The sequence below is a fragment of the Pseudonaja textilis genome, chromosome 3 (genome assembly GCF_049901715.1).
Source record: "Pseudonaja textilis isolate UNSWEBS1 chromosome 3, rPseTex1.2, whole genome shotgun sequence".
In the NCBI taxonomy this organism is placed as follows: domain Eukaryota; kingdom Metazoa; phylum Chordata; class Lepidosauria; order Squamata; family Elapidae; genus Pseudonaja; species Pseudonaja textilis.
The window spans coordinates 166,735,794-166,758,787 of NC_141992.1; the positions used below are offsets into that span (position 1 = coordinate 166,735,794).

At 36.3% G+C, this 22,994-nt stretch overlaps 1 protein-coding gene across 26 annotated transcripts in view; it reads right to left on the reverse strand.

Annotated features, from left to right (window-relative positions):
* Positions 1-22,862, reverse strand: part of EYA1 (EYA transcriptional coactivator and phosphatase 1) — a 95,916-nt gene extending 73,054 nt beyond the window's left edge. For 4 of the 26 annotated variants that reach the window (XM_087931367.1, XM_087931357.1, XM_087931362.1 and 1 more), the window contains exons 1-4: positions 22,204-22,859; positions 17,294-17,343; positions 15,703-15,830; positions 14,403-14,465 (exon numbers count right to left, since the gene is read on the reverse strand). In XM_087931367.1, coding sequence (XP_087787493.1) covers positions 14,403-14,465; positions 15,703-15,826 — 187 coding nt within the window. In that variant the 5' untranslated portion in view covers positions 15,827-15,830; positions 17,294-17,343; positions 22,204-22,859. Of the gene's footprint in view, positions 1-14,402; positions 14,466-15,702; positions 15,831-17,293; positions 17,344-17,452; positions 17,577-21,498; positions 21,832-22,203 lie in introns of those variants that run through there. The other 22 variants (XM_026706094.2, XM_026706093.2, XM_087931358.1 and 19 more) reach the window with 14 other exon arrangements.
* Between the last annotated feature and the right edge of the window lie 132 nt (positions 22,863-22,994).

Consider the following 22,994-nt stretch of genomic DNA (forward strand, 5'->3'; position numbering starts at 1 on the left):
GCCTGGGCCAGTAAGGGGCGACCAATATAAATTCAGCTCGTTCCTCCAATAACTTCTGGATCAATCTGGGTATTATAGGGAGTGGAGGAAACGCATACAGAAGTCCGGGAGGCCACTGACATCGCAGGGCGTTGATGGCCTCCGCTCCCTGAGTCGGGTACCTTGAAATATATTGGGGCAATTAGGCGTTGAGGGGAGAGGCAAATAGATCGATCACCGGTTGCCCAAACCTCCGCACTGCTTCCTGGAAGAAAGACGGGTGTAGGTGCCACTCTGTCTGATCTATCGTGGCCCTGCTGAGCCAGTCCGCTTGTATGTTTAAGGCCCCTGCTATGTGCTCTACCTTGAGCGAAAACAGATTGGCCTCGGCCCACTTGAACAACCTGGCTGTCTCCAGCATCAGAAGTTTGGAGTGGGTACCCCCCTGTCTATTTACATGGGCCTTGGTTGTGTCTGTCAAGACCAGAATGTGGCATGATTGGAAAAGGGGTAGAAAACTGCATAACACCAGATGAACTGCTCACAGCTCCAACAGGTTGATGCTTTGTGATTGTTCGGAAATAGTCCAAATTCCCTGTGCAGTGTGGGATTGGAAGTGAGCTCCCCATCCCCCCAGGCTGGCATTGGTTGTGATCGTTGCCCTGCAAGGTTCCTTGAAAGGACACCCCTTGTTTATCGTGTTTTCTGACCACCAGTGGAGCGATCGGGGAACATTGTGCGGTACCTTTATCCAGACGTTGGAAGTGGCTCTTTCAAATCGCTGGAAAGGTAGCAGGAACCATTGCAGATTTCTAGAATGGAATCGAGCCCAAGGCACAATGGAAATACAAGAAATCAGTTTCCCTAACAGTTGAGACAGAACTGCCAGGGAAACCCTCTTTAAGGCTCTGATCTCTCTGGCCAAAGACTGGATACTATTCAACCTGTCCTGAGAGAGAGAAATCTTGCCCTCCGCGGTACCTATCACTGCCCCTAAATGAACTAACCTAGTTGAGGGATCAAATGGCTTTTATCCCAATTTATGGAAAAGCCGTGACCTGGAAGGGTCTCCAGAGTAATCTTGGTATCCAAATTTGCTTGATGTCTGGAAGATGACAAAATTAAAATACCATCCAGATAACATTCTAAACGAATAGATTTTATCCTGAGGGAGGCAGCCAAAGCCGCTAGGGCCTTGGTAAAAGTCCTAGGGGCCGAAGCCAGACCAAATGGTAGGGCGATATATTCGTACTGCCGATCACAATAGCAAAATCTAAGATATTTGTGGTGAGCAGGTCTAATTGATATATGTAGATAAGCCTCTGTCGGATCTATAGAGGTCAGGACATCGTTCTCTCTGATGCTGAGCAGAATGGACTGGAGAGTAGTCATCTTGAATTTTCGATAAACCAATGATCTGTTCAGATGTTTGAGGTCCAGAATTTCCCTCTAGCCCACCGAACTCTTTGGGAACACAAACAATAGAGAGTAACAGCCTTGACCCCGTTGTTCAGATGGGACCTCTCTAATGGCCCGAATATGCAGAAGATGATCGATAGCCTCCTGCATCAACGCTCGTTTAATGGGGTCTGTGGACCTTGGGCTCCTAATGAAAAAGTTCGGGGGGAGGATTGAAACTCTAGCGCCAAACCTAACAGAGTTCCTGACCCACGCATCAGAGGTGGAGCTGTCCCATTGATCAGCAAACAATTTTAGCTGCCCTCCAATGCGAGCTGCTTTCAAGGACTCACTTGGGGCGACGAAAAAAATCGGCCTCCGGTACCTCTGGGGTTTCTTCTGTTTTGGCCTCCCCGCTGACCTCTATTGGAAGATTCCGACCTATCCTGTCTAAAACTGGGCCTGTAGCCTGATGTTCTCTGCGATCTGGGAACGTATGGACCTTGATAGTAGGGCCGAAAGGAACCCCTTCAAAACGACTGGGGTGTTCTGTTTTCAGACCTCCAAAAAAGAGGGGGAAGCACTTTTTTCTTGTTTCTATTCTCAATAAGCAGGGGCTCCAAGACACTGCCAAATAATTTATCCCCCGATAGTGGGGCTGATGCCAGCTTGCATTTATGCTTGGTATCCGCCTACCAATGTCTGAGCCATAGCAGTCTCCGTGCTGATACGTGAGATGCTATGGCTCTAGACGAGAATTTGACTGCATTAAATGTGGCACTGGCGGAGAATTCTGTCCCTGCAATAATCTTAGCAATGTCCTGGTGGACTCTGACATTTGATGCCAGCAATATATCCCTCAAGTGGAAGAGCCATTGTAGGGAGGACCGTGTAAAAAAGGATGCAGCTGTAGCTGCACTAATGGCCCAAGCATCAGAAACATGCTCCCTACAGAGTGCCAACTCTGCTCTCTTTTCCTCTGGTTTCAGGGCTTCCTCGGCCTCATTGGGAAAGGTTGAAGGAGAGGCCAGTGCCACAATGGGCTCATCCACCTCCGGTGTTTTGAGAAAATTTGAAAACTCTGGTGCCAAATTATAATATCGTTTATCGTATCCTGTTGGGGCTGGGTAGGATGCTGCTGATGCCCATTGATTTTGTACTAATTCAGCAAACATATGAGGGACAGGAATAGTTTCTGCCTCATTAGCCGGTTGTGAGAATATTAGATCCTCAGATTTGTCCTGAGACTCTGTTGACAATGGATGAGGGCTTGATGTGCCTAGTTTAGTGGTGTTCTTTGCTTTGAACAGTAAAGATTTAAAGAGGTGCGGACGAAAAAGGACAGAAAAGGTAGGTTGGTCCGGAATGAGGCCTTCGTCATCCGACATTCCTCATTCTAGTGGGTCAGCCTCTGACAACCTCAAGTCTATCTGATGGATCGACCCCACCTCCATGGGAACATCCTGGTCATCTAATTCCACCTCCTCCCGAAGATCCTGGACTTGTATGTCAGGAATACTGGGGAATACCTGAATTTGATGATGTCCCATATGCACAAAGGATCGAGCAGACAGGGATCCTGCTTCTGAAGTAGCCGAAAAGTGTCTGGTCTGGATGGATTACTGAACTCCAGCCGCAATGCCCTTTTGTATGGCCATCTCCATCCATTGCCTCATTTCGATGGGAATAGTCTCAGGTAATCCTTCCTCCTATCTTAAACCGACGGCCGTAGGGGTGAAGGTTGCCTCTGGGATTCGCCAGGCAGTGCTCATTGGAAGAGATATGCCTATGGGAGGCTGTCCAGAAATAGTATGTCTGGGCTGGGTGGATAAGTCCAAGGGCCCCAACAATGTACTTGGGCCCTGATCCAATTGTTGTGTCATAGCCATCTTGTCCACCTCCCTGGCCCGTTTCTGCAACTGCCTTTCCAAGGCTTGGTGCCATCTATGGGCATCCTTATCTGCTGCCTTAGAGGCCTTTTGGGAGCCCACTGACTTATCTCAGGACTTATTTGTCTTGGAGCGGAAGACGTTGTCACCTTCCATTGTGGAGGACTGATTCTCATGCCTCTAACTTTAATTTTTTTTAAAAAAATATTGTTATTGTTACTATTATTATTGTTATTATTATTACTATTATTATTAGTAGTAGTAGTAGTAGTGATGCCTACTCTTGTGGTTGAAAGTAGAACGCTTCTCCAGGAGTGTAAGTCTCTCTCTATATATATCTATACACACACACACACACACACATATATATATATACATACAAATATATATACATACATACATACATATACATATACATGCCTATATCGACATGTAAAACTGTGTATATGGGAAACAGTATCTAAAGGTCCCCAACAAGGGAAACCCCCAAGCGCTCCAAGCAAGAAATATTCTGGATCCCTGGTCCCCAACAAGGGAAACCAGTTATACAGGGCCTGGATGGATCCTTTCCTGTCAAAAACATCCTGCTGTTTGAAATGGCACTTGCAGCTTCACTCCAATGTAATGATCCAAAAGCAATTGCAAAAAGAAAAAAATTCTTGTTTAAGGACTAGCCTGCTTATCCAATGCCAGCAAGATAAAAGAGAAATAATGCCAGGGAAGTGGAGTGGGAAGGTACCTGCCCCGGTCCCCAAGAAGGGAAACCAGCAGGGAATGGCGCCTGTGATATTTAGGTGTGAACTTGAAGCCAGCCATTGAAAATGGCGGGAAGGCAGAATCTCCGATGTTAATTGCCTGAGCAGTTTAACGAGCCGCTGCTGCTGACTCTCTAAATTGTCAGATAAATGATCCTGTCAGTCGAAACGGCAAGGAGAAGTGAGCCGCGGCTGCGAGCACTCCGCCAACATCGCAGAGATAAGACGATCGGGGAATTAGATAAGCTAATTGCCTGAAGCGGCCGTCTCATGCTGCCTGCGGAGTGGCAGGCTCCGCCAGCCACAAAAAACTGCTCTCAAACTGATCGGGGGGATGACCTAATAGAGCCACAAGCCTTGAAATCGGCAAATTAATTGGGGAAAAATTTACAAGCCAAATTAACCCAAAAGCAAACCTAAATTTTGACTAGCTGAATCAGAAAACCGTTCCAGTTAGGGAGTGCACAGACTCTTACCACGAAGGCTGAGCTAAAACTGGGGGACGCTGGGGAGGTGTCCCATGGAGGAGGGGCGTCCCGGAGTTTTAAGCCCAGCCTTTCCAGAAGAGACTGAAGCACCTCCCACTTCTGGATGCTCTGAACAGTTCATGGGAGAATCTCCTATTTCTACTGGCTGGTTACAAAGCGTTTTATTCAATCCTGAGGAATTGTTTTTATAGCTTTATTGACTGTCAAGGATCCAAATGCTTATGGGAACTGACAAATGAAGCCAATCACCATAAGAATTTAACTTATTTAGAAGAGTTTTCCTCCCTCAAATTGCATGACATGATAAAAGTCCTTTTATAGGCTTCAAGCACCTATAAAATGTTAAACAATTTACACTGTTTTTTGACAGTATATAAGGTAGAAGAAGCAGTAGTTACTTTATTTCTACCAATACCAAACTGAGCTAAGAAAGTGAACAGAATACGACACCTTTGTAAAATATGAAGCTGGGCTTTTTTATATTCAAATATTTATATTTTCCTACTATTAAGGAAAGCCTTAGTCACCCAACATCATGAAGACAAATGGAAAAAATTAATATATACAATATACATGTATACGTTATTGCTTTCTTAGATTGCTTGGCGCACACACAAGCATTAACAAAAAGAGAAAAAATTGTTTTGCTGCACATTACAATTGCTGCAATTAAAAGTGTATGATATAGGAATAAGAGCTTGGAATAATTCTCTAAAGTTGGCAGCAAAATGACATAGTCTCAAAGCAGTCTCAAGAATGAAAACAGAAAGATATTTTAAGTCATTTCAACATGCATTCTTTACTACAAAGAAAAATATGCTTTGGAATGCAGCAAATGTGTACAAAAACCACTTGTACCACATTTTAAAAACTCCACTATTTGAGCAAATGGAAACCTTATTCAATCACTCCAGGAATTTTGCCTAGCTTTGACTATATTTTTCCTATATTGCCAATTATTCCCCTTTCCAAATCTAACATGATCTTAGAATATTGTATTCCCTTTATCTTAATTTTATCCCGTTTATCCTGATCTTGTTACAATGGTTACTACATCACACACTTACAAACACGTGCATGCACACGCACACACACACAAACATTTGATAAAGATCAAACTATGCTTTATGCTAATTATATATTCAACAGTTTTCTTAAGCAAACAGGACCTAAATCAGACTAGGGTCAGAGCAAACACACCGCAGACATAATTACCTCCAGAATGTGATACTTTAATAAAAAAACAAATGCTCTCTTCCCCAGAACAAACTGTCAGGCATAATTTCTGCTTGTTGTTAAGATACATGTGTGGGCCTAATCTAAATCTAGACTATCATATACAAGAGGTGTATAACAATGGAAGTCAAATGAAGATTGGGCACATGCTACACAATGATGTAACACATAGTTAAACACCAAGATAGCAACCAGATGTCTTTAAAGCAGGTGTGTGGATGAGTTCTATATGTAGCAACCTAAAAAGTTATGAAAATTATTTTATGAAAAAAGAAAACTGTATCCCAAGACACATCTGTTACATTTATTTCATAATACAGAGGTGTGTGTGTGTGTGTGTGTGTGTGTGTGTAAAATTTGTTTTGGAATTATACACTTACAAAATGTACAGCTACCTTCTTTTGAGTGCCAATATGTAATGTAATGTAATGACAAAATTGAGACCCTCTCTCCCTCCCTCCTCCCAATATTAACAAATTTGCTTATAGAAGCACAGCAAATAATAAAGAACCAGACAAGCAAAATTAGCTATTTTAGAGATGAATGAAGTTAACTCATGAAGTTAACAAATGAGTACTGTAAAATAGCACATATAGTGCCAAGTGTTTTCTGATTTGTATGCTACATTTTTGTTTTCTTTCTTATAACAAATGAAATTGTTACATTCTTTATAAAATATACAAAATGTTTTATAGAGAAAAAAGTTTATTTAGTTGAAAGTTGATTAAATCTAAATATTTCTTTATAATTTGCCATTTATTTTATTTTATAAAAATACTAGCTTGATACTCGTGCTTTGCGACGAAACTATGTGGTCAGGGTTAGTTTTTGGAGAGGAAAATAAGGGGAAAAAATTCTGCCTCTGCCTACCAGCGTCCATCGGTATTCATCTGGCCAGCGTCCTGTCAGTGTGTGAGAGAGTTGAGGGCTGTTTGGAAAGTGAAACAGTATTTGCTGCGTGAGCGAGGAGACAGCAAGGAGCCTGGTCGTGGCTTAGCTCAATTGTTCTGCACTAAAGCTGGTTGCTGCTGTGAAACTAAAACTGCAACTAAAACTCCTCTCCTCTGCTTGTGTTTTGCATTTGGAACAGATTTATTTTTAGGTGAAGATGAGGAGTAGAACTCCTTAGCTTCAGAGCGTGTTAATAATAATATACAAAATATTAATGCTCTGATAGTCATTTCAAAAAATCCTTTCTGTGAGCACCTAGAAGCCAAGAGGAACATACGTGCCAAATTTCAAGTTTGTAGGCTTTACAATTCTGGAGATTTTGTGATGATGTGTGGGTGGTATTTCACACACACACATATATATTTTCAATTCAATATTTATGATTCGAACAAACAAATGATTTTCATTTTTCAATCCAGTCTGTACAAAACTGACAAGCTCTTATTTAAAATATCCTGATACTTATTCACACAATAATCTAATACTTTCAGTAGATTCTCATACTTCTACCATGAAAATATTAATGTCAGAGAATTTTTATTTTATATATGTATCTACAATGCTTTATACGTTACATGAGAAATATTATGGTCCCAAAATTCCTTTCAGGTTTGGATTTTGATCAGTTTTGGTAAACCCTTGCTTTAGTCCCTTTCCCTATTTATTTAAATCATTAACCACTAACAATGAGAAGAATGAACAAAAACATATTCCCAGTACCAACTATTTTACATACAGACAAGAAGATATTAAAAATAGGAGCAGTGAAGTGATTCTTTTAAGTACTCTTACAATTCCCAGAGGACAGCACCATAGGGCATGGGGATGAGATCTCTTTCACTCTCTTTTTGCTTTTAATTCTTGATTGAGGATTTACATATGCATTGAATGCACTGCTTGAATGATAGAAAGCTGTATATCCCATATTTTAATATTTTGATCAGCTCCAAAATGAAGATAAATTCTATGTAAGGCCAAATATTTATATTTGTACAAATATACATAATATTTAATCCAATTATTTTTAAAAAATCCTACAAAGCACATTTAAAACTAACAAACTCTAAAATTCTGTGAATATAGCAGTGCTAGCCAGATGGAAGACCTGGAATGGATACTTCTGTGGCCAGTACTGGATATTCATAAGGGTTAGCATCAAGTATATTTGAACAGAAACAGAATTTTATAACCAAAGCAATTAAAACAATTTAATCAAGATTTGGATTACAAAACTTAACCCTTTAATTATGCTTTAACTATATGTGTGTATGTACACACGCGCACACACACACACAAAAACATGATTTAAATAGTATTCAAAAATAGGTTATGGTGGCATAGTATCTGATGAGCAGATTCCTTATCTCTTAATATGTGACGGTCATCAAAATAAGTAAATTGTATTTCTAAATTTAAGATCAATCCAAAACCATGTATGTCATGAATAACCCCACCAGACTCTTCATAAAAAGTATTTAATGTATCCAGACTGAAATATATAGATTATTATGATGTCTGTTTCACTATGTAAACATCACATTCACATCACATTGGTGGTACCAGTAAATTTTTGTGTTTCAGGATCAATTATTCATCATTTTAAACTAAAGATAAAAGCAAATATTTCTTTAATCCATTTAATTTGTTAAATATTTAGAATATTGTTGTATTTTAAATATATAGAAAACAAAGTGTGTGAATATTTATAAAAATAAGGATTTTTGATGGAAATAGCTGAAGCTGAAAAATTCAGTCAGCACTGAAATCAGAGAATTGGAGAAACTGCATTTCTTGCTTTTGCCATTAAACAGCTACACAAAGTCTAAAACTCTAGCAGATTTTTTTCAATGCTACCATAATCCTCCCTAAGTAACATTTTTTATTAGTAGTAAAAGCAAAAGAATATGATATCACAGACATTTATTGCTTTATTAAAAGCAACAGATCTTTCATCACTTTAAAAAGTAACATATCTGACATGGAACATCTCAAATTATTTATCTGCTCTATACTTAATGCATTGAAATGCTGTGAATTATAGAACAAGATTTCAATAATTTCAGAGGAGAGGATAAAAACAATGCTCTAGTATAAGAATGTTATCATTCTGTAATAATTTTAAATTAGGGAGCAGATTTAAAGCAGATGGCTTTAAATTCCAGAAGAAACAGGTCTGTTAGTAGGCAATTACCTATTGTAAATAGGCAATATTTTTTCTTATTAAAACCTATGAATCCTAGCAGAAGACTGTCACTGAGTCATATTAGATATGTAAGTGAATCTATTTATTTATATTCCCCCCCTCTCTCTGTTCCTTCCTCCTTCCTTCCTCCGTTCATCCATCCGTTGAAAAGTTCTAAAGAAATGTTTTCAAATTTTCTTTTGGTTTACTTCTAGGGCATTGGTTCCCAAACTTTTTCAGTCCACCGCCCCCTTGGTGCTATAAACTCATCCTAAGTGCCCGCACCCAAGGGTGGGATTCAAATTTCGTAACAACTGGTTCTGTGGGCGTGGCCTAATTTGTGGTCGTGGCTTGGTGGTCATGTGACTGGGTGGTCATGGCGGCCATGTGACTGGATGTGCATGGTTTGGTGTCATGTGACTGGGTGGGCGTGGCCAGGTAGCCATGTACTGGCAAACCAAATATAAGTGGTCCTCGCTTAATGGCCTGTTGCTTAGCAAGTGTTTTAATTTATGACTGACCTCCCCAGAACTACTTGACCTGTTTTTGAAGTTTTGACAGCCATGCACACACACTCTCTCTTCTAACCTGCTGGAGCAAGTGGTTGGACTAGATATCTCATTCACTTTCTCCTCCCTCTTTCTCTTTCTTTCTTTCTTTCTTTCTTTCTTTCTTTCTTTCTTTCTTTCTTTCTTTCTTTCTTTCTTTCTTTCTCTGTTCCTTCCTTCCATCCCCACTTCTTTTTGTATCCCTTTTCTTCCTTTCTCTCCCTTTTTCTTTCCCTTTCCCTTTTTTTTCCTTGTCTCTTCTTTCTCTCTTTCCCCCTCTCTCTATCCTTTCCTTAACCTATCTACCTATTTTCTGCCCAGGCAGGTGTGGCCTGATCTGTCAAAGGCCTGGGCTAATCCTGCATCTCCCTGGATCCCATTTCAGAAGCCCCCGCCCTTAATATCCCCATTTCCTCCCGCACGACCGCCTCTTTCATCATCCCACAGTCGCGACTTTACCTTCCTCCCATGGCTGGCTGCCAGGGAAGGCAAGCCAGGGATGAGCCGTTATTGTCTCTGGGCTCCCCACCAGACCACGTCGCCCTTGTCACAAATGTCTGCAGCCAAGCAGATTGGTGTAGCAGTCAATGGGGCGAGCCTGCATGGCCGGCGCCTAGAATGTGGCTGTGGTGGCGCATTGGAGAAGCAGAGCAAAGCTAGATGTTGATAATTTTTGCTGCAAAAAGTCTCCAGACGCCGCATGGTTTTTTTGGTGTGGCTGGACTGCAGCCGCACCAGAAAAAACATGCAGCGGCTGCAAGCATTCGTGACAAGGGCAACGTGGGCTGGCGGGGAGTCCAGCGACAACAATGGCTTAGCCCTGGCTTGCCTTCCCTGGCAGCCAGCCTGGGGGTGAAAGTAAAGTCACAGCCGTGGGATGATGAAAGAGGCGGTCATGGGGAAGGAACTGCCCACTTTGGGAACCACTGTTCTAGGGAATTAAGCATACCTTAAACTATAATATTTTATTATATTTCTGCAGTTAGGTTCTTGAAGAGGATCAGAGACACCTCATTTTAACATTACTTGATCTCTGCAGGGAAAAGATGATGTAGTATTTTCACAGAGATGTATGTGATATTTGAATGATACATCCAAGAATAACATTCCAGTGCTGGCAAAATATGGACAAATATCTTGGATGTATTGAACGGTGTAATATGGTAGTTATGGTGGTTGGGTTAGGAGGACTGAGACACAGGTCATCATAGCCATTGAAATTCATTGGTTGATTTGAAGTCATTCAGTCTCACTCTCACTCTCAACCCAATCTTCTTAACAGGATTATTATAATTAGGATAAAATAAAGGATTATTTTCATGTACAGTATATAATTCTGAAATCCCAGAGAAAATGTACCACCAGTAAGCAATAGCAATATGTTACAAACCAGACAGACTCCAAATGGATACTAAGCTTTGAGATTTGGGCTCAAATTCAAAATACTCAGTAAAACCTGCATATTGGTTTCATCAGTCAATATGGTTTATGTTAAAATGTATATTCAAACTCTTACTACTCTGTAATATCTGTTTTACACATAATTATAGTTTTGTTTATAATCATCATCTATAAATAATTATTTTTATCCCTTATTTTTCCATTTTCCTCTCTTTTCCTCCTCTCAACAACCTTTCATGGATGATCTATCAAAAGCTTCAGATATAATAAACTTGTTATTCTTTATAATGGTATGAAGATACTGGTTATAGCTTGCTAGTACATCTAACACTCCGTAAATAATTTTTTCTTTCCTATTTTCTATTAATACATAAATATATAAGTGTAACCAATTCTCAAAAAAAAAAGTCATTTTCAGAAATTTTGGTTTGGCCTACTATTAGAAAATATGTATACTTTACTATTATTTGCATTTTATTTAAGGATATAATTTTGAAAAGTTTTGTCAATGGTTGCATTGCCACAAAGTCATTAGTATTGTGCTTCATCTGTAAATAATTCACAGCTGCAACTTATTTTCTATTAATTCTTCTATAAAAATGTTATAGCAGAGTACAAATATAATAAAGTAGATAGACTTTTATTTATCCATTATATTATCAAGGTGATTTAATTATGGATATGAATAGCATGACAAAATATGTAATTGCAATTTTAATTTCAGCAGATGGTTCTGCACTGGACAATAAGAAACAAGATAATAAATATATCCATATTTAGAAAAAATAACTTCAAATATCTACATTCATCAATAAAACAAATATCAATGCTCCCATTTCTAAAATATGCAACAAAATACAGCTTCATGTACCTTTAGTCAGGAATTCAAGATGCATTTCTTGCTTATAATAAAACTGTTTACCCAGGTTCAAAGTGGACCACAGTAGCTTAAAGTTAACATACACCCTAAATAATTATTGCTAATGTTTAATAGCAGAATACTTTGTAAATAATTATTGCTAATGTTTAATACCAGAATACTTTGGTTTTCAGTGTAAGGATGAAAAATGCAAAAAATACTAACAGCAATAACTGCAATACATTTTTTGCTCCTCTTCCAATTGCACTATAGGCCTTCTAGGCAATTCTCACTTTGCGATGTTTTAGAAAATAAACTGAACTGGTGTTTCACCTGTAGAAACTGCCCATATGGTCTTTATAACTTTATCCAATAAGCTTAAACCAGCATGTTATTGTTCTAAAACTGCTACTTTTTTCCACTAGCATATTTCTTACCAAAAGACTGTTTTTGCGTAACCATTCATTATCTCTTTCCTCCACAAAAAAAAAATCACCTATGCATACACATTACGTATTTTTGGACTGATGTCCAAAATCACCTAGTTGTTTCAAATAATTTTACCTAAAGCAAAATCCCTCTTCTGAAATTGTCTCCTCTGTAAACAGCACTTGTTGCTGAAAATAATCCATAAAGCTAGACTTTTAGGGTACTGTATTTGCCCTGTAAAAGATATCTACTTCCAATGTTAGATTGTGTGTGGTATTTCTAAGAATGATGCTACGTAAGCAGGTGCACAATAAAAAGAATAATACCAATGCTATGGTGCAATTGCAACATTTAAAGTATATGAAATCATCATTTTTGTTACAGTAATCCAAAATCAGTGTCTAATGTCAACTAGTTAACCATTTTAAATCTTTACTATGACCAAGTTTGCCTTTGAAGAAAATTGATATACTCTAGAGAGGATAAAGAAATCTTTAGTGTGTTTCTCCTTCCATAACAGTGGAAGTGGAGTCTGCTGTGATCCTCAAATGGTTTTACATTATAAATTCAGACTCAAAATGCAGGGTGCATAATTCCCACTGTACTTAGGTTAACCTGCCAGTCATCTCTCTCATACTAACTTCTACACTGAAACTCCAACTATTTAAATAGTTAAAGTTTTCTATACCAATCATGGGTTCACACTATATATAGAAAATTACAATTGAATAATTTTTTTCTCGTGAGGAATCTAAATACCTCCACCAACTCCAATTAAGCGTTAGTTTTCTATAATACATTTTAACCTGGAAAAATATATGAGAAGGGAAAATATAGAAGTAATAAACCAAAGTTATAAATCTTTTCTTGCTATAAGTTCAAGGAGCGTAGATCTGATGTACAATAAATTCTCAGTAATTAAAGTATGAATGAGTTTCAATTACTTCAAGTTAAAACTTACAAATACATAAATGTCTCAAACATAAGTTATACCGAAGCAATTTATGTCAAGTCCTATCAATGTGGTCTTGACTTCCTTCTAAATAAACATATTTATGAACAGGCTAAGAAAATGTTCTCTGCAGTTGCCATGTGACATTCAGATATTATGATTTACTCTAAACTCCTATGCACAAGTGAGTCTGATTGAGTCCTGTGAGTTTATTCCCAGGGCAGTACACACTACATATTGTAACTTCAGTTTCCTAAGAATGTTATAGGAATAATTTGGACTATAACACAGTATTTTTTTTCTTCCACCTAACTCAAGATACCTTGATATAAAAAGAATAACACAGAATAATATCTTGCAGTACATTTGAAAGGAATGAAAGAATACAGGTTTGAAACAGAGTAGTTTCATATTCCTCTGTTAAATCACTTAAAACACTTTAGATTGTATAAAATCCAAACATATTCAACAGCAGTATAACTTTGGTCTGAGATCAGTTTTATAACATGCAAAAAAATACCTATAGAAACTCAAATTTCTTTCTTCCATATACTCTAACATTGCATTTCTATTAAGACATTACACAAATTATTTACTCATCATTAACTAGCAATGACCTGATTATTCAATCACTCTTCTTATTTTACCTATAGCAAGAACGCAAACACTGATTTTAGCTAACTCCTGAAAGCTAGGTATGGTTGGACCAAACTAGTACTTGGATGACCACCAAAAACTCACAAGGCTATAGGCAGAGAATTGGAAGAAATATCATGGAAGAAAGGAATGAAAAACCATCTGAATATTGTGTGGATAAGAAAAATTAGAGAGATATAGTCATCAAGAGTTGATTTTTTTTGTCAACTCTGTATTGTTTTCATATAAACTAAATAGGTTTATCCCTAACCTCTTACACTATAAATTCACATGAAGCAAATAAGAACAAAATATGGATTGCGTTTCCACAAATGCTTTGTTCAAATCCAACATTATTATTTAAAAATGAATATTATCTGTCTGTCTTAAAAAGCTGAGTGTCTTCCAAATCCTTGTCAAAATAGGAAAGGAAACTCCTCTAAACAAGTATCAAATTAATTTTAAGGAGATAAAGCAACTCTCACTATATGCCACTGTATGTTTTTCTATATTAGGCACATATGAAAATCCTGTAGCAATCAATAGAGCTTACTTCAACTACCTATACATACTACTGTGAATTAATTACCTTTCAATAAAGTTAACTAACATCACTAACAAACAATAGTCAGCATCTTACAACTTTGCAAATCTTAAAACGCATGCTAGCAATTTTGCATTCATCTTAGCTACACAAACCTGCAGTGGTCTGTGTATTAACATTTAACAACCAGTCTGCAGTGCTGAGCAGAGTCATGTCACCTAAAGGAAAATTGCAAAGAAAATAAAATGCTAGTAGTTTTCCATATATGGCACAGAATCACATGTATATAATATCCATCAAAAAAGTTTTATTCCTTTTAAATTGATAAGGCATTTGCTCTGTTCCTTCTCTCAATTACTTGGAATTGTTGCATTAAAATAATTTTAATTTAACATCCTGATAGGTTTGTTTAGAAAGAAGAATAATCCTTGTAGGCTTCATTAATTAAAGTTGTTAACTCCAGAATATAATAGTTATCATCATACTTATACTCATCATATATATATATATATAGTATGCCAAATTGAAAGATTTTTTAAAGTAGCGGTCTGACTCATTTAGATGTCCTTCTATGTATCTCCAAGTCATTTTTAATTAAATCTGAGAGTAAAGATAGTTGCGAGAAGGGGGATGACAATGATCAGTGGATGGTATCTCTCTCTTAAAGGAATGCAGTATACTATGTACAAGTTTTTATTTTAATATACTAAACTTTCTTATAAAAAAGTTAAATTTGCCTATTACCTTTTTTGAAATATTTCAAAGGAAATTGTTAATTTGTTCTATACAACTTATTGTATGTGTAGTTTTCCTAAAAGATTGCTATGCTAATATCCTCATTCAATGCATATTGGAACGCTATCTCCTATAGTACCATGTTCTTATGCATTTTAACATATTAAACTGCAATTTTGCACATTTTCATACTATTTTTTTTCATTTATATTAAATATTTCATTCAGTGGCAAATTAACCATGTAAATGAATATGCAAGATAAAACAAATCCTGAAACATTACTGATAGCAAGCTTCAAAACATCTATAAATAAACCACTAATATAATTTGTCTCTAGCACCACCTTATATTCATTAAAAAACATATACAGTAGCAGAATTTATCTAGTTAACATTCTTGCATATCTACTAAAGAAGTCTGGTTTCCAAGATGCTAAACCTGAAAGTCATAATAGTAACTTTCAGATGCCAAAACAAAGCTGCTGCTTAAAATCAGCAAATAAATAAACAGCTAGATGAAAAGGTTAGTCATCCCTAGCCTTTATGTAGAGAACTGGAGAAACATTCCAGCATTATGTTCTCCACTTTCATTCAAATAGTAAAGCCCAAATGTAAATGTAAAAATGGTAAGGCCTCATACAAAATGTCATACTGTTTGTAAATTATATAATGATGTTTCTATATATGTATCATAGGCAACATACACAATCAGGAACTAACCTTCTGTGCCATTGGGTGTCATGGAATTATTATTTAGGTGAGAATTATCAAGTTGTGGACCATTAGGAGACTCACTGCCAGCACTCAGACGGCTATGTGGGGTGGCTAAATCCTGCATTTCCATAGACCTAAGGAAAGAAAGAAATTTAACTATAGAAAAACAATTCAAGACTTTTCACATGTTATGTCTACAATTAATTTTTCTACCGCAAACACATAATCATTTCTGTAAGTACAAATCTACATATATTTATAGCTTTGGAAAGTCTGTAAGAAATAAAATCCAATGGATCTTATTCCTAGGTAAGGAGTTTTGCACCTTTCCATACACAAAGCATTAATGTCTAATGAGAATCTTAACATAGCAAAAACAAGTTACTTCTTATAATATACCCATGTATTATAATGTATAAATTTTGATGTCAGAGGCAATAATAGCACATTAAAAAGTGAGTACCCAAAGTAACACTGCTTGCTTGCATATAATTGACCACCCAATTACAATGTCATGGGTCTCCAAACCAAAGAAAACACTTTAAGCAATAGTTGAACCTACCTACAGACTACTGACAAGGAATGAGATATTCCTGATGTATGTGTTTACTCTAGCAAACTACTTAACTGTTCCTCTGTTTCTATTGAAACAAATGCAGCATTACATTATTATTATGTCTGTTCTCATGTTTGCTTTGTGGATTACATAAAGTGTGCCCCCTGAAAAAGGATAAGACCAATGCCCAATGAATGGTTCTAGCATTAATATACTTAGCACTTTGCGGTACTTGAACTGTCACTTAAATAAAATAAAAACTGAGCTAAGTACAAAATTGCCAATATTTTCTCCTTTAACTATGCTTTAGTAAAATACTAACATTCTTAAATATACCACTTTTTATAATAAATTGTGCTTTGTATAATATATATCAGTTAGGCAATAGTCAAAACACACATTCTGAAATAAAAATAGTTTTTGAATAAAGAAATAGTGTTAGAATACTTTATTCATATTTATGATATGAAAATATCATTGCTATCAATTCTAGATTTTCCAAAATGCTAATAAACTTACTAGTTTGGATTTTCAAATTTGCTTGGAGAATTTTTTTTTTTTTTGTAAAATACTATCTGAAATTATACTTATAGGTAAACAAAGTTCAATAATGCAACTGAACTGAATCTTTCCAGACTTACTTCATATTCTGTCAAATCCATGCAAAGAAGCATATTTTTCAAAATTCATTATTATGTATTTAGTTTTCAACAACTGCTTTCTTGTAATAAATTATTTTGACAATGGTTCTGTTTACCAAACTTATATTTAAAATGCACTAGTTTTCCAACTTATGTACAAGATTCTGTATCACTGATTAAAAATATCCAACCAACTGAATATTTTTTTAATTCAGAAAAGTATTTTTAATCATCATTTTAGAATATCTAAAGTATTTTCCAAAGAGTGAAAATATTTCTCCAGTTTAAAATTAAGAAACAAATCTCATTTGTATATTTGCCACTTGAAGTAAACAAACACAACTTCATTCTAAGCTTTTCTTTCCATAGAAAAGCGACTTTCTAAAAATTTTAACCTTACCTGGGAAAGGATGAAGCAGCAACATCTGAACTGACTTGGGATTTTTACACCTGCAAACCAGGGACACAAACAGAAATCTATGTTATCCTATGTTCATGTCAGGTCTTAACCTAACAAAACAAAGAAATTTTCCTGGAGATCGTAATGCTGTTTTTTAACCTAAAGAGGAGGGGGACAGTACTTCGGTGAAAGACATATTGTGTTTAAATTGAAGCTTCAACTGTTGTTTCCTCCAGCAGGTCTATCCCCCTCCTGCCCATGTCATGGGGAAGGCAGCCAAATGACGGGATAGTGATTCATCACTTGTCTATGACAGCTGCACACTGCATTACCCCTCCCCCAATCAACATGTAAAGCTGTCTTCCTAGAGTAGTTTAGGAAGAAGTGCCTAGGTAAGGAAGCTATTAACCAGAGCAAGCAATTTTAAGGAAAGACGCTCTAACACTCCAACACCCTCTAAAGATCTATCAGCCAGCTTTTATTATCACTAACTGAAATATATCTTCCTCCCACTCTTTAACTCTTTACAGTCTTTTATGCCTAGCAAATTACTTTTTATCTTTTCACCCAATTTATGTTTTAAAGTTCAGACTTCAGATCGTTTTAAAAGATTTCAAGTCAGTGCTAAGCGTGTAAAATACAGCTATGTTATACTTCTATAATTCATCTGTGAAGTTTCTTCATGTCTAACTGGGCCAGAAATTATTTAGCCTTCAATCTGCGCACTCCTCCACTAATCTAAATTAAGCTAAAAATAACCATACATGCCTCAGAAAAATGAACTTTATGCAGTCTTTTAAAATATGAATCGCACATACAAAAATGGTTTGCTAAATAAGCTACTATATGTTCTCAATGAATATTATCCTTCAAGACAATTAACTTTTCTTTAAAAAAAATCAAGATATTTTTGGATTTATATAATGTAGATTAGCTTTTAATTTTCAAAATAACTTGTAAATAAACTGTATTTAAGAACAGACTTGACAGAAAATTGTTTCTAAAGAGCAGGTGATATATCTCAGGTAAAGATCCGCTGCTTGCTTGAAAGTACAAACAAAACTTCTCCAGCTATGGCATGTATTATCTTAAAAAATCTGAATTCAGAATTCCACCCAACCTGAACTGACATTTCCTAGATGATCACAGAACAAAGACAAGAGAGATGAAGCATTTTAAGTGCCATAAAAGTCATCTAAGCAAATCTCACTTATGTGTTTGTAGTTTTTGTTATTTTTAATCTTAGACAGAATTACTACTTTAGAAAGCACACACCACTCCTATAAGCAGCCAGACAACATATGATGTTACACATAAGGGCAAAAAGAATGCTGTAACAGAGATAGAACAACTACAATATTTTTCTTGTGCTGTTTTAAAATGCCGCATGAGACCATAAAAAGCTAATTCAAATATCAAGTGTATGTTTGCAACAACTAAGCCATATTCTTTCAAGATTTTTAAAAAAGATGTAAGTGTTAAATGAGAACGTTTTACTCTAATACTCAAAACTGCCCCTCTAGGATATGTTCTCTCACACTTCTTGAATATACTTTGAATAAATTATAGATGGGAAAGTAGCATGCTTAAAACTATCTGTTAAGAATAGTTATTTTAGTATTTTAAATGAACTTCTATAATATATATTTATATTTTGTATTATATTTAATATATATAATGTGCTAATCATGTACAATATTACAATATGTGTCTTTTGTACGCTAGAATTACATATGATACCATATATAATACAAATATTTGCATATCTTTTAATATTATAGAAACTGTGAGAGTTCATTTGTAAGATCTTCATTTTCGTGTCATACTTCAGTTGCAATCCTTTGCCTATTAAGGATTATTTAAGTCACGTGTTATTCATTATACTATTTAAAAATAATTCTTTAATCAAAATAACTTTAAAACTACTAATCTCCTATTAGATTGGTCAATGAATCCACATAGTATATAGGAAAAATAAATCTACTCTCAAGAATGCAAATGCAAGCAACAATTAGACACAGATGTTGGTGACATTAGTTATAATTTACAAAATGCTATACTTCACATGTTTTTGGAGGACTATGAGGGATGCAAAATTACACTGTAGGGAGTGATTGCAGTATGATGACCAATTTATAGAGAATAACACATGGATGAATGATACTTATTAGTATTTCAATTAATATACATCTACTGTAGCTTAAAATCTTACTGAGAAAGTGTAAGCTGTTCAAAATAATAGTTTTACTACTCAAATCATTCCATAAAGCAGATGTTTGCAGCAATAATTAGAATCAACTGCAGAATTGATGCACTAAAAATGGAAGATAGGATTATTGCAATATGCAAAAATCAAGTTGTGTAATCAGACCAATAAGTTTTGAAAAAAAGGCAAAATCTGGAACTTCTTTGCCATATAAGTAATCATTACATGATCATGATTCAAGAACTGAATATAAATGAATAAATTGCAAATCTGATTTTTAATTCTTCCTAAAACATGATGTAATTTTAAACTTCATTTAGTAAAATTACAATGACAATTAGGATGATGATAATAGAGTCATGCAGCTCTGTAAAGTTTACTTGTGAACAGGCCTGCATAAAAGTGCACTGCCAAATATCTTCACAAATAATACCAAATTGTGACCACCTTATAAAATCTTTTCAGTTGGTCTTTTTTTTCTAATTAACTTCATAATTCTTTACAGATGTAGGTTTTGTTGATATTCAATTTGTCTCTCTCATTTTGTTAAACCTCACATAGTACTCTAACAATCCAATGAATAGCCACATTAAATCTGTTAATACCATGCTCTTCAACCCCAGAAATTATTTCCAGAAGGCAAACTTGCTTTAAGAGTTCATCAAACAGAACTTAAGGTACACATTTTATCACATTTTCCCTACCACAGAGCTCAGGATGCAGAAGAAAATTCATGACTTTTGCACTGTTTATTATACTTTGGTAAATTACAAATCAAAAGCATCTGACAGAAAATCATGTATGAAGCCAGAAACTTAATAATGTTCCGTGAAAAGTAAACTGTAAATGGGAAGGGTTTCTAAATCTCAGCAGCACAGAGCAAGTAAAGTGAAGGTACTTGTCTAAATGATTGGTTTTCCAGACTTTTTAAAAATTGCTAGAAGCAATTCTTATAAAAAGGAATTTATAATTTAAAACATTTCTTCTAACCAAAAGGTATTTTTTTAAAAAATACTGTAAAGCTCATATTTGAATTAATAAATTATATTCAGCCAGTTATAATCTAAATCCCCAGAGTTCTTTTAGTTACTTTTTTCAAATATTCCCCTTTTAAATAAATAAAAAAAAGGTTGACTTACAGGAGTCACAAAAGTTGCCGGTTTCAAACATGGAGTAACTTAAAAATTACTTTAGAATGCATGTATCAAAAGTGCATGAATCATTAAAATTGATTTTTAACTAGTATTGAATCTTCACCCAACAGATATTGGCATTTTTAATGAAATATATTGACATATGACTCAAACATAAAACTGAAGACTAGGTTTCTGAAATAGATATAGAAGTCAAAATAAAATATGTTGATTTGTACAGAATGAATCTATCTTTTGATAAATATATATAGTCTCTGCTCTTGAATCAGGTATCTTTTTTACTTCAATGAATAATCCCAAAAACATCAAAAACAAGCCATTCTTCCATTTTTTTCTCTGCCATTTGGAATCATGCACTTCCCTGCTGTATTTATGAAAAATGAAACAATGGCTTGTTTTATAAATCTGTCACTGTGCAGGATTCAGCTTCCAAAAGTATAAGAAAGGTCATTTAAAGGGAGTACTACCCAAATAGTACAAGATTTGAATAATACATATTTTGTTTTGAACAATATTGTGACATGGATTAACATAAACTATAATTCTTTCAGAAAAATAGGAAAAAATGAGCAATATTAAGATGAATAGTATAGGGTGTCCTTTAAAGAAAAATGTAAATAGAAATAAAACATAATTTCTAGAATGCTATTCTTAAAATTTGTCAGTTTTTCTTTTGCAGAAAAATATATTTAGCTGGTTTAAATATTATTCAAACTCTGAATTCATATTTTATCATTTTCCTTGTAAAGTGCACTTTGTTATCTGAGGCTTATTTAACATGATTATGGTTTGGGTGTTTTAAACATCTGGTAGCATTTATAAAATAGGTCAAAAATGAAACTTACATTTTTTATGAATGATGAAATTCAGAAGCTTCATATAAATACAGTGGTATATTAATGCTAGTTAATTGTAAGCATTTAGTTTCCAGAAATACCAAAGGTTTTATGTTATAAATATGTCAGGTAGCTTGATAAAGTCATCCTTTAATGCTCAGCAATTTCTCCAGGATTTCCTCCTTAGAATAAGCTGTCAAAATTTCTGCCACACATCCTTCCTCCAAATTTATTTTCTTTCCTTCTGAATTGTCTTTCACCAATTCAAGGATCTTTTTAAAAAATCACTCATCACTGGGTTATTTATTTTCAGTGACCCGCAACACTTGAGAAAACTAAACAGTCATATCAAGCAAATTTAACAAAATAAATACTTTAGAAGCACAGAACATCTGACTTGAACGACGTCTACATAAAGAGGAAGTTCAGCCAAATTTTACTGCAAAATTTTTTGTGACGTATATTAGGTATTAACAGGAATGGGGAGGGGGGAGAAACGTGCATATGATCCCATGGTGGCGGATCACTTAGTTGCTTGGAAAACTTGTTTTTGCCACATAGGGCATTTTTGCGGATGACTTCCTTATAAAGCTTCAGTCGGGCCAAAAACAATTGTGTGTGTGTTTGGGGGGGGGGCTTCTCTCACCGTTTTACAAGAAGAGACAGTTGTTGTCAAATCCATGCAGTTTTCGAAACAGACAGGTATGTACTTACAGCGAACAGCTTTGCAGCATCCACCAGGGTTAGGTACTCCCTTCACGTGAACCAACCAGTGTTGCTCACATCGTTTTGGTTTTAAAAGCTCAACAGCCTGTGCTGATTGAAAAAGAACAAAATAAACCAGTAACCCCCGACCCACTTCAAGAGCAGCCTAGAAGCGCCGTGACTCGCTCTGGAGGACAATTTCGCGTTTAGAGCGAGGAGCGGGTGAGGGTGACTTCTGCTGCCGCCGCCGCCGCCGCCACGGGCTGTGCTTGCCAAGCGTCTGTGTGAGGCAAAGGAGAGAGTGAGGTGGCGGCGGCGGCGGCGGCGGGAGGGGCGGGGAGGGGGGCCTTCGGGTCTCCAGAGCGAAATTGAAAACAGCCAACGAGGACTTTCCCAGGAAGGCTTAAAGTCGGAAGTGGCACTGAGGGGTCCGTCTGCAGCAGCACCCAGTTCCCAAATCGGCGCGCGCCTAAGTTCCCGCTCAAATGCTCTCTCAAGCAAACCAAGGCGCCCTTTCGCTCGCTCGCTCGCTCTCCGGCTCTCCGCAAACGCGGCCGCAGATACGATCGCTGAAGAGTAGACAAAGAAACAGCCGAAGCCTCGTCGGCGCTCGCTCATTGCCTCTACCTTGGCCCAGGCTTGGAGGTCTGCCCCAATCTAGCCCGAAGGCTTTTCCGCCTTCCTCCCCCCCCCCCACCACTCCCCAACAACACACCCCGCCTTGCGACTCGTCCCCTTTTGTTTATTCTTAATGCAAACCACAGCTAGTCTCTCGTCCTTATTGGTTTGAACATGCGAAC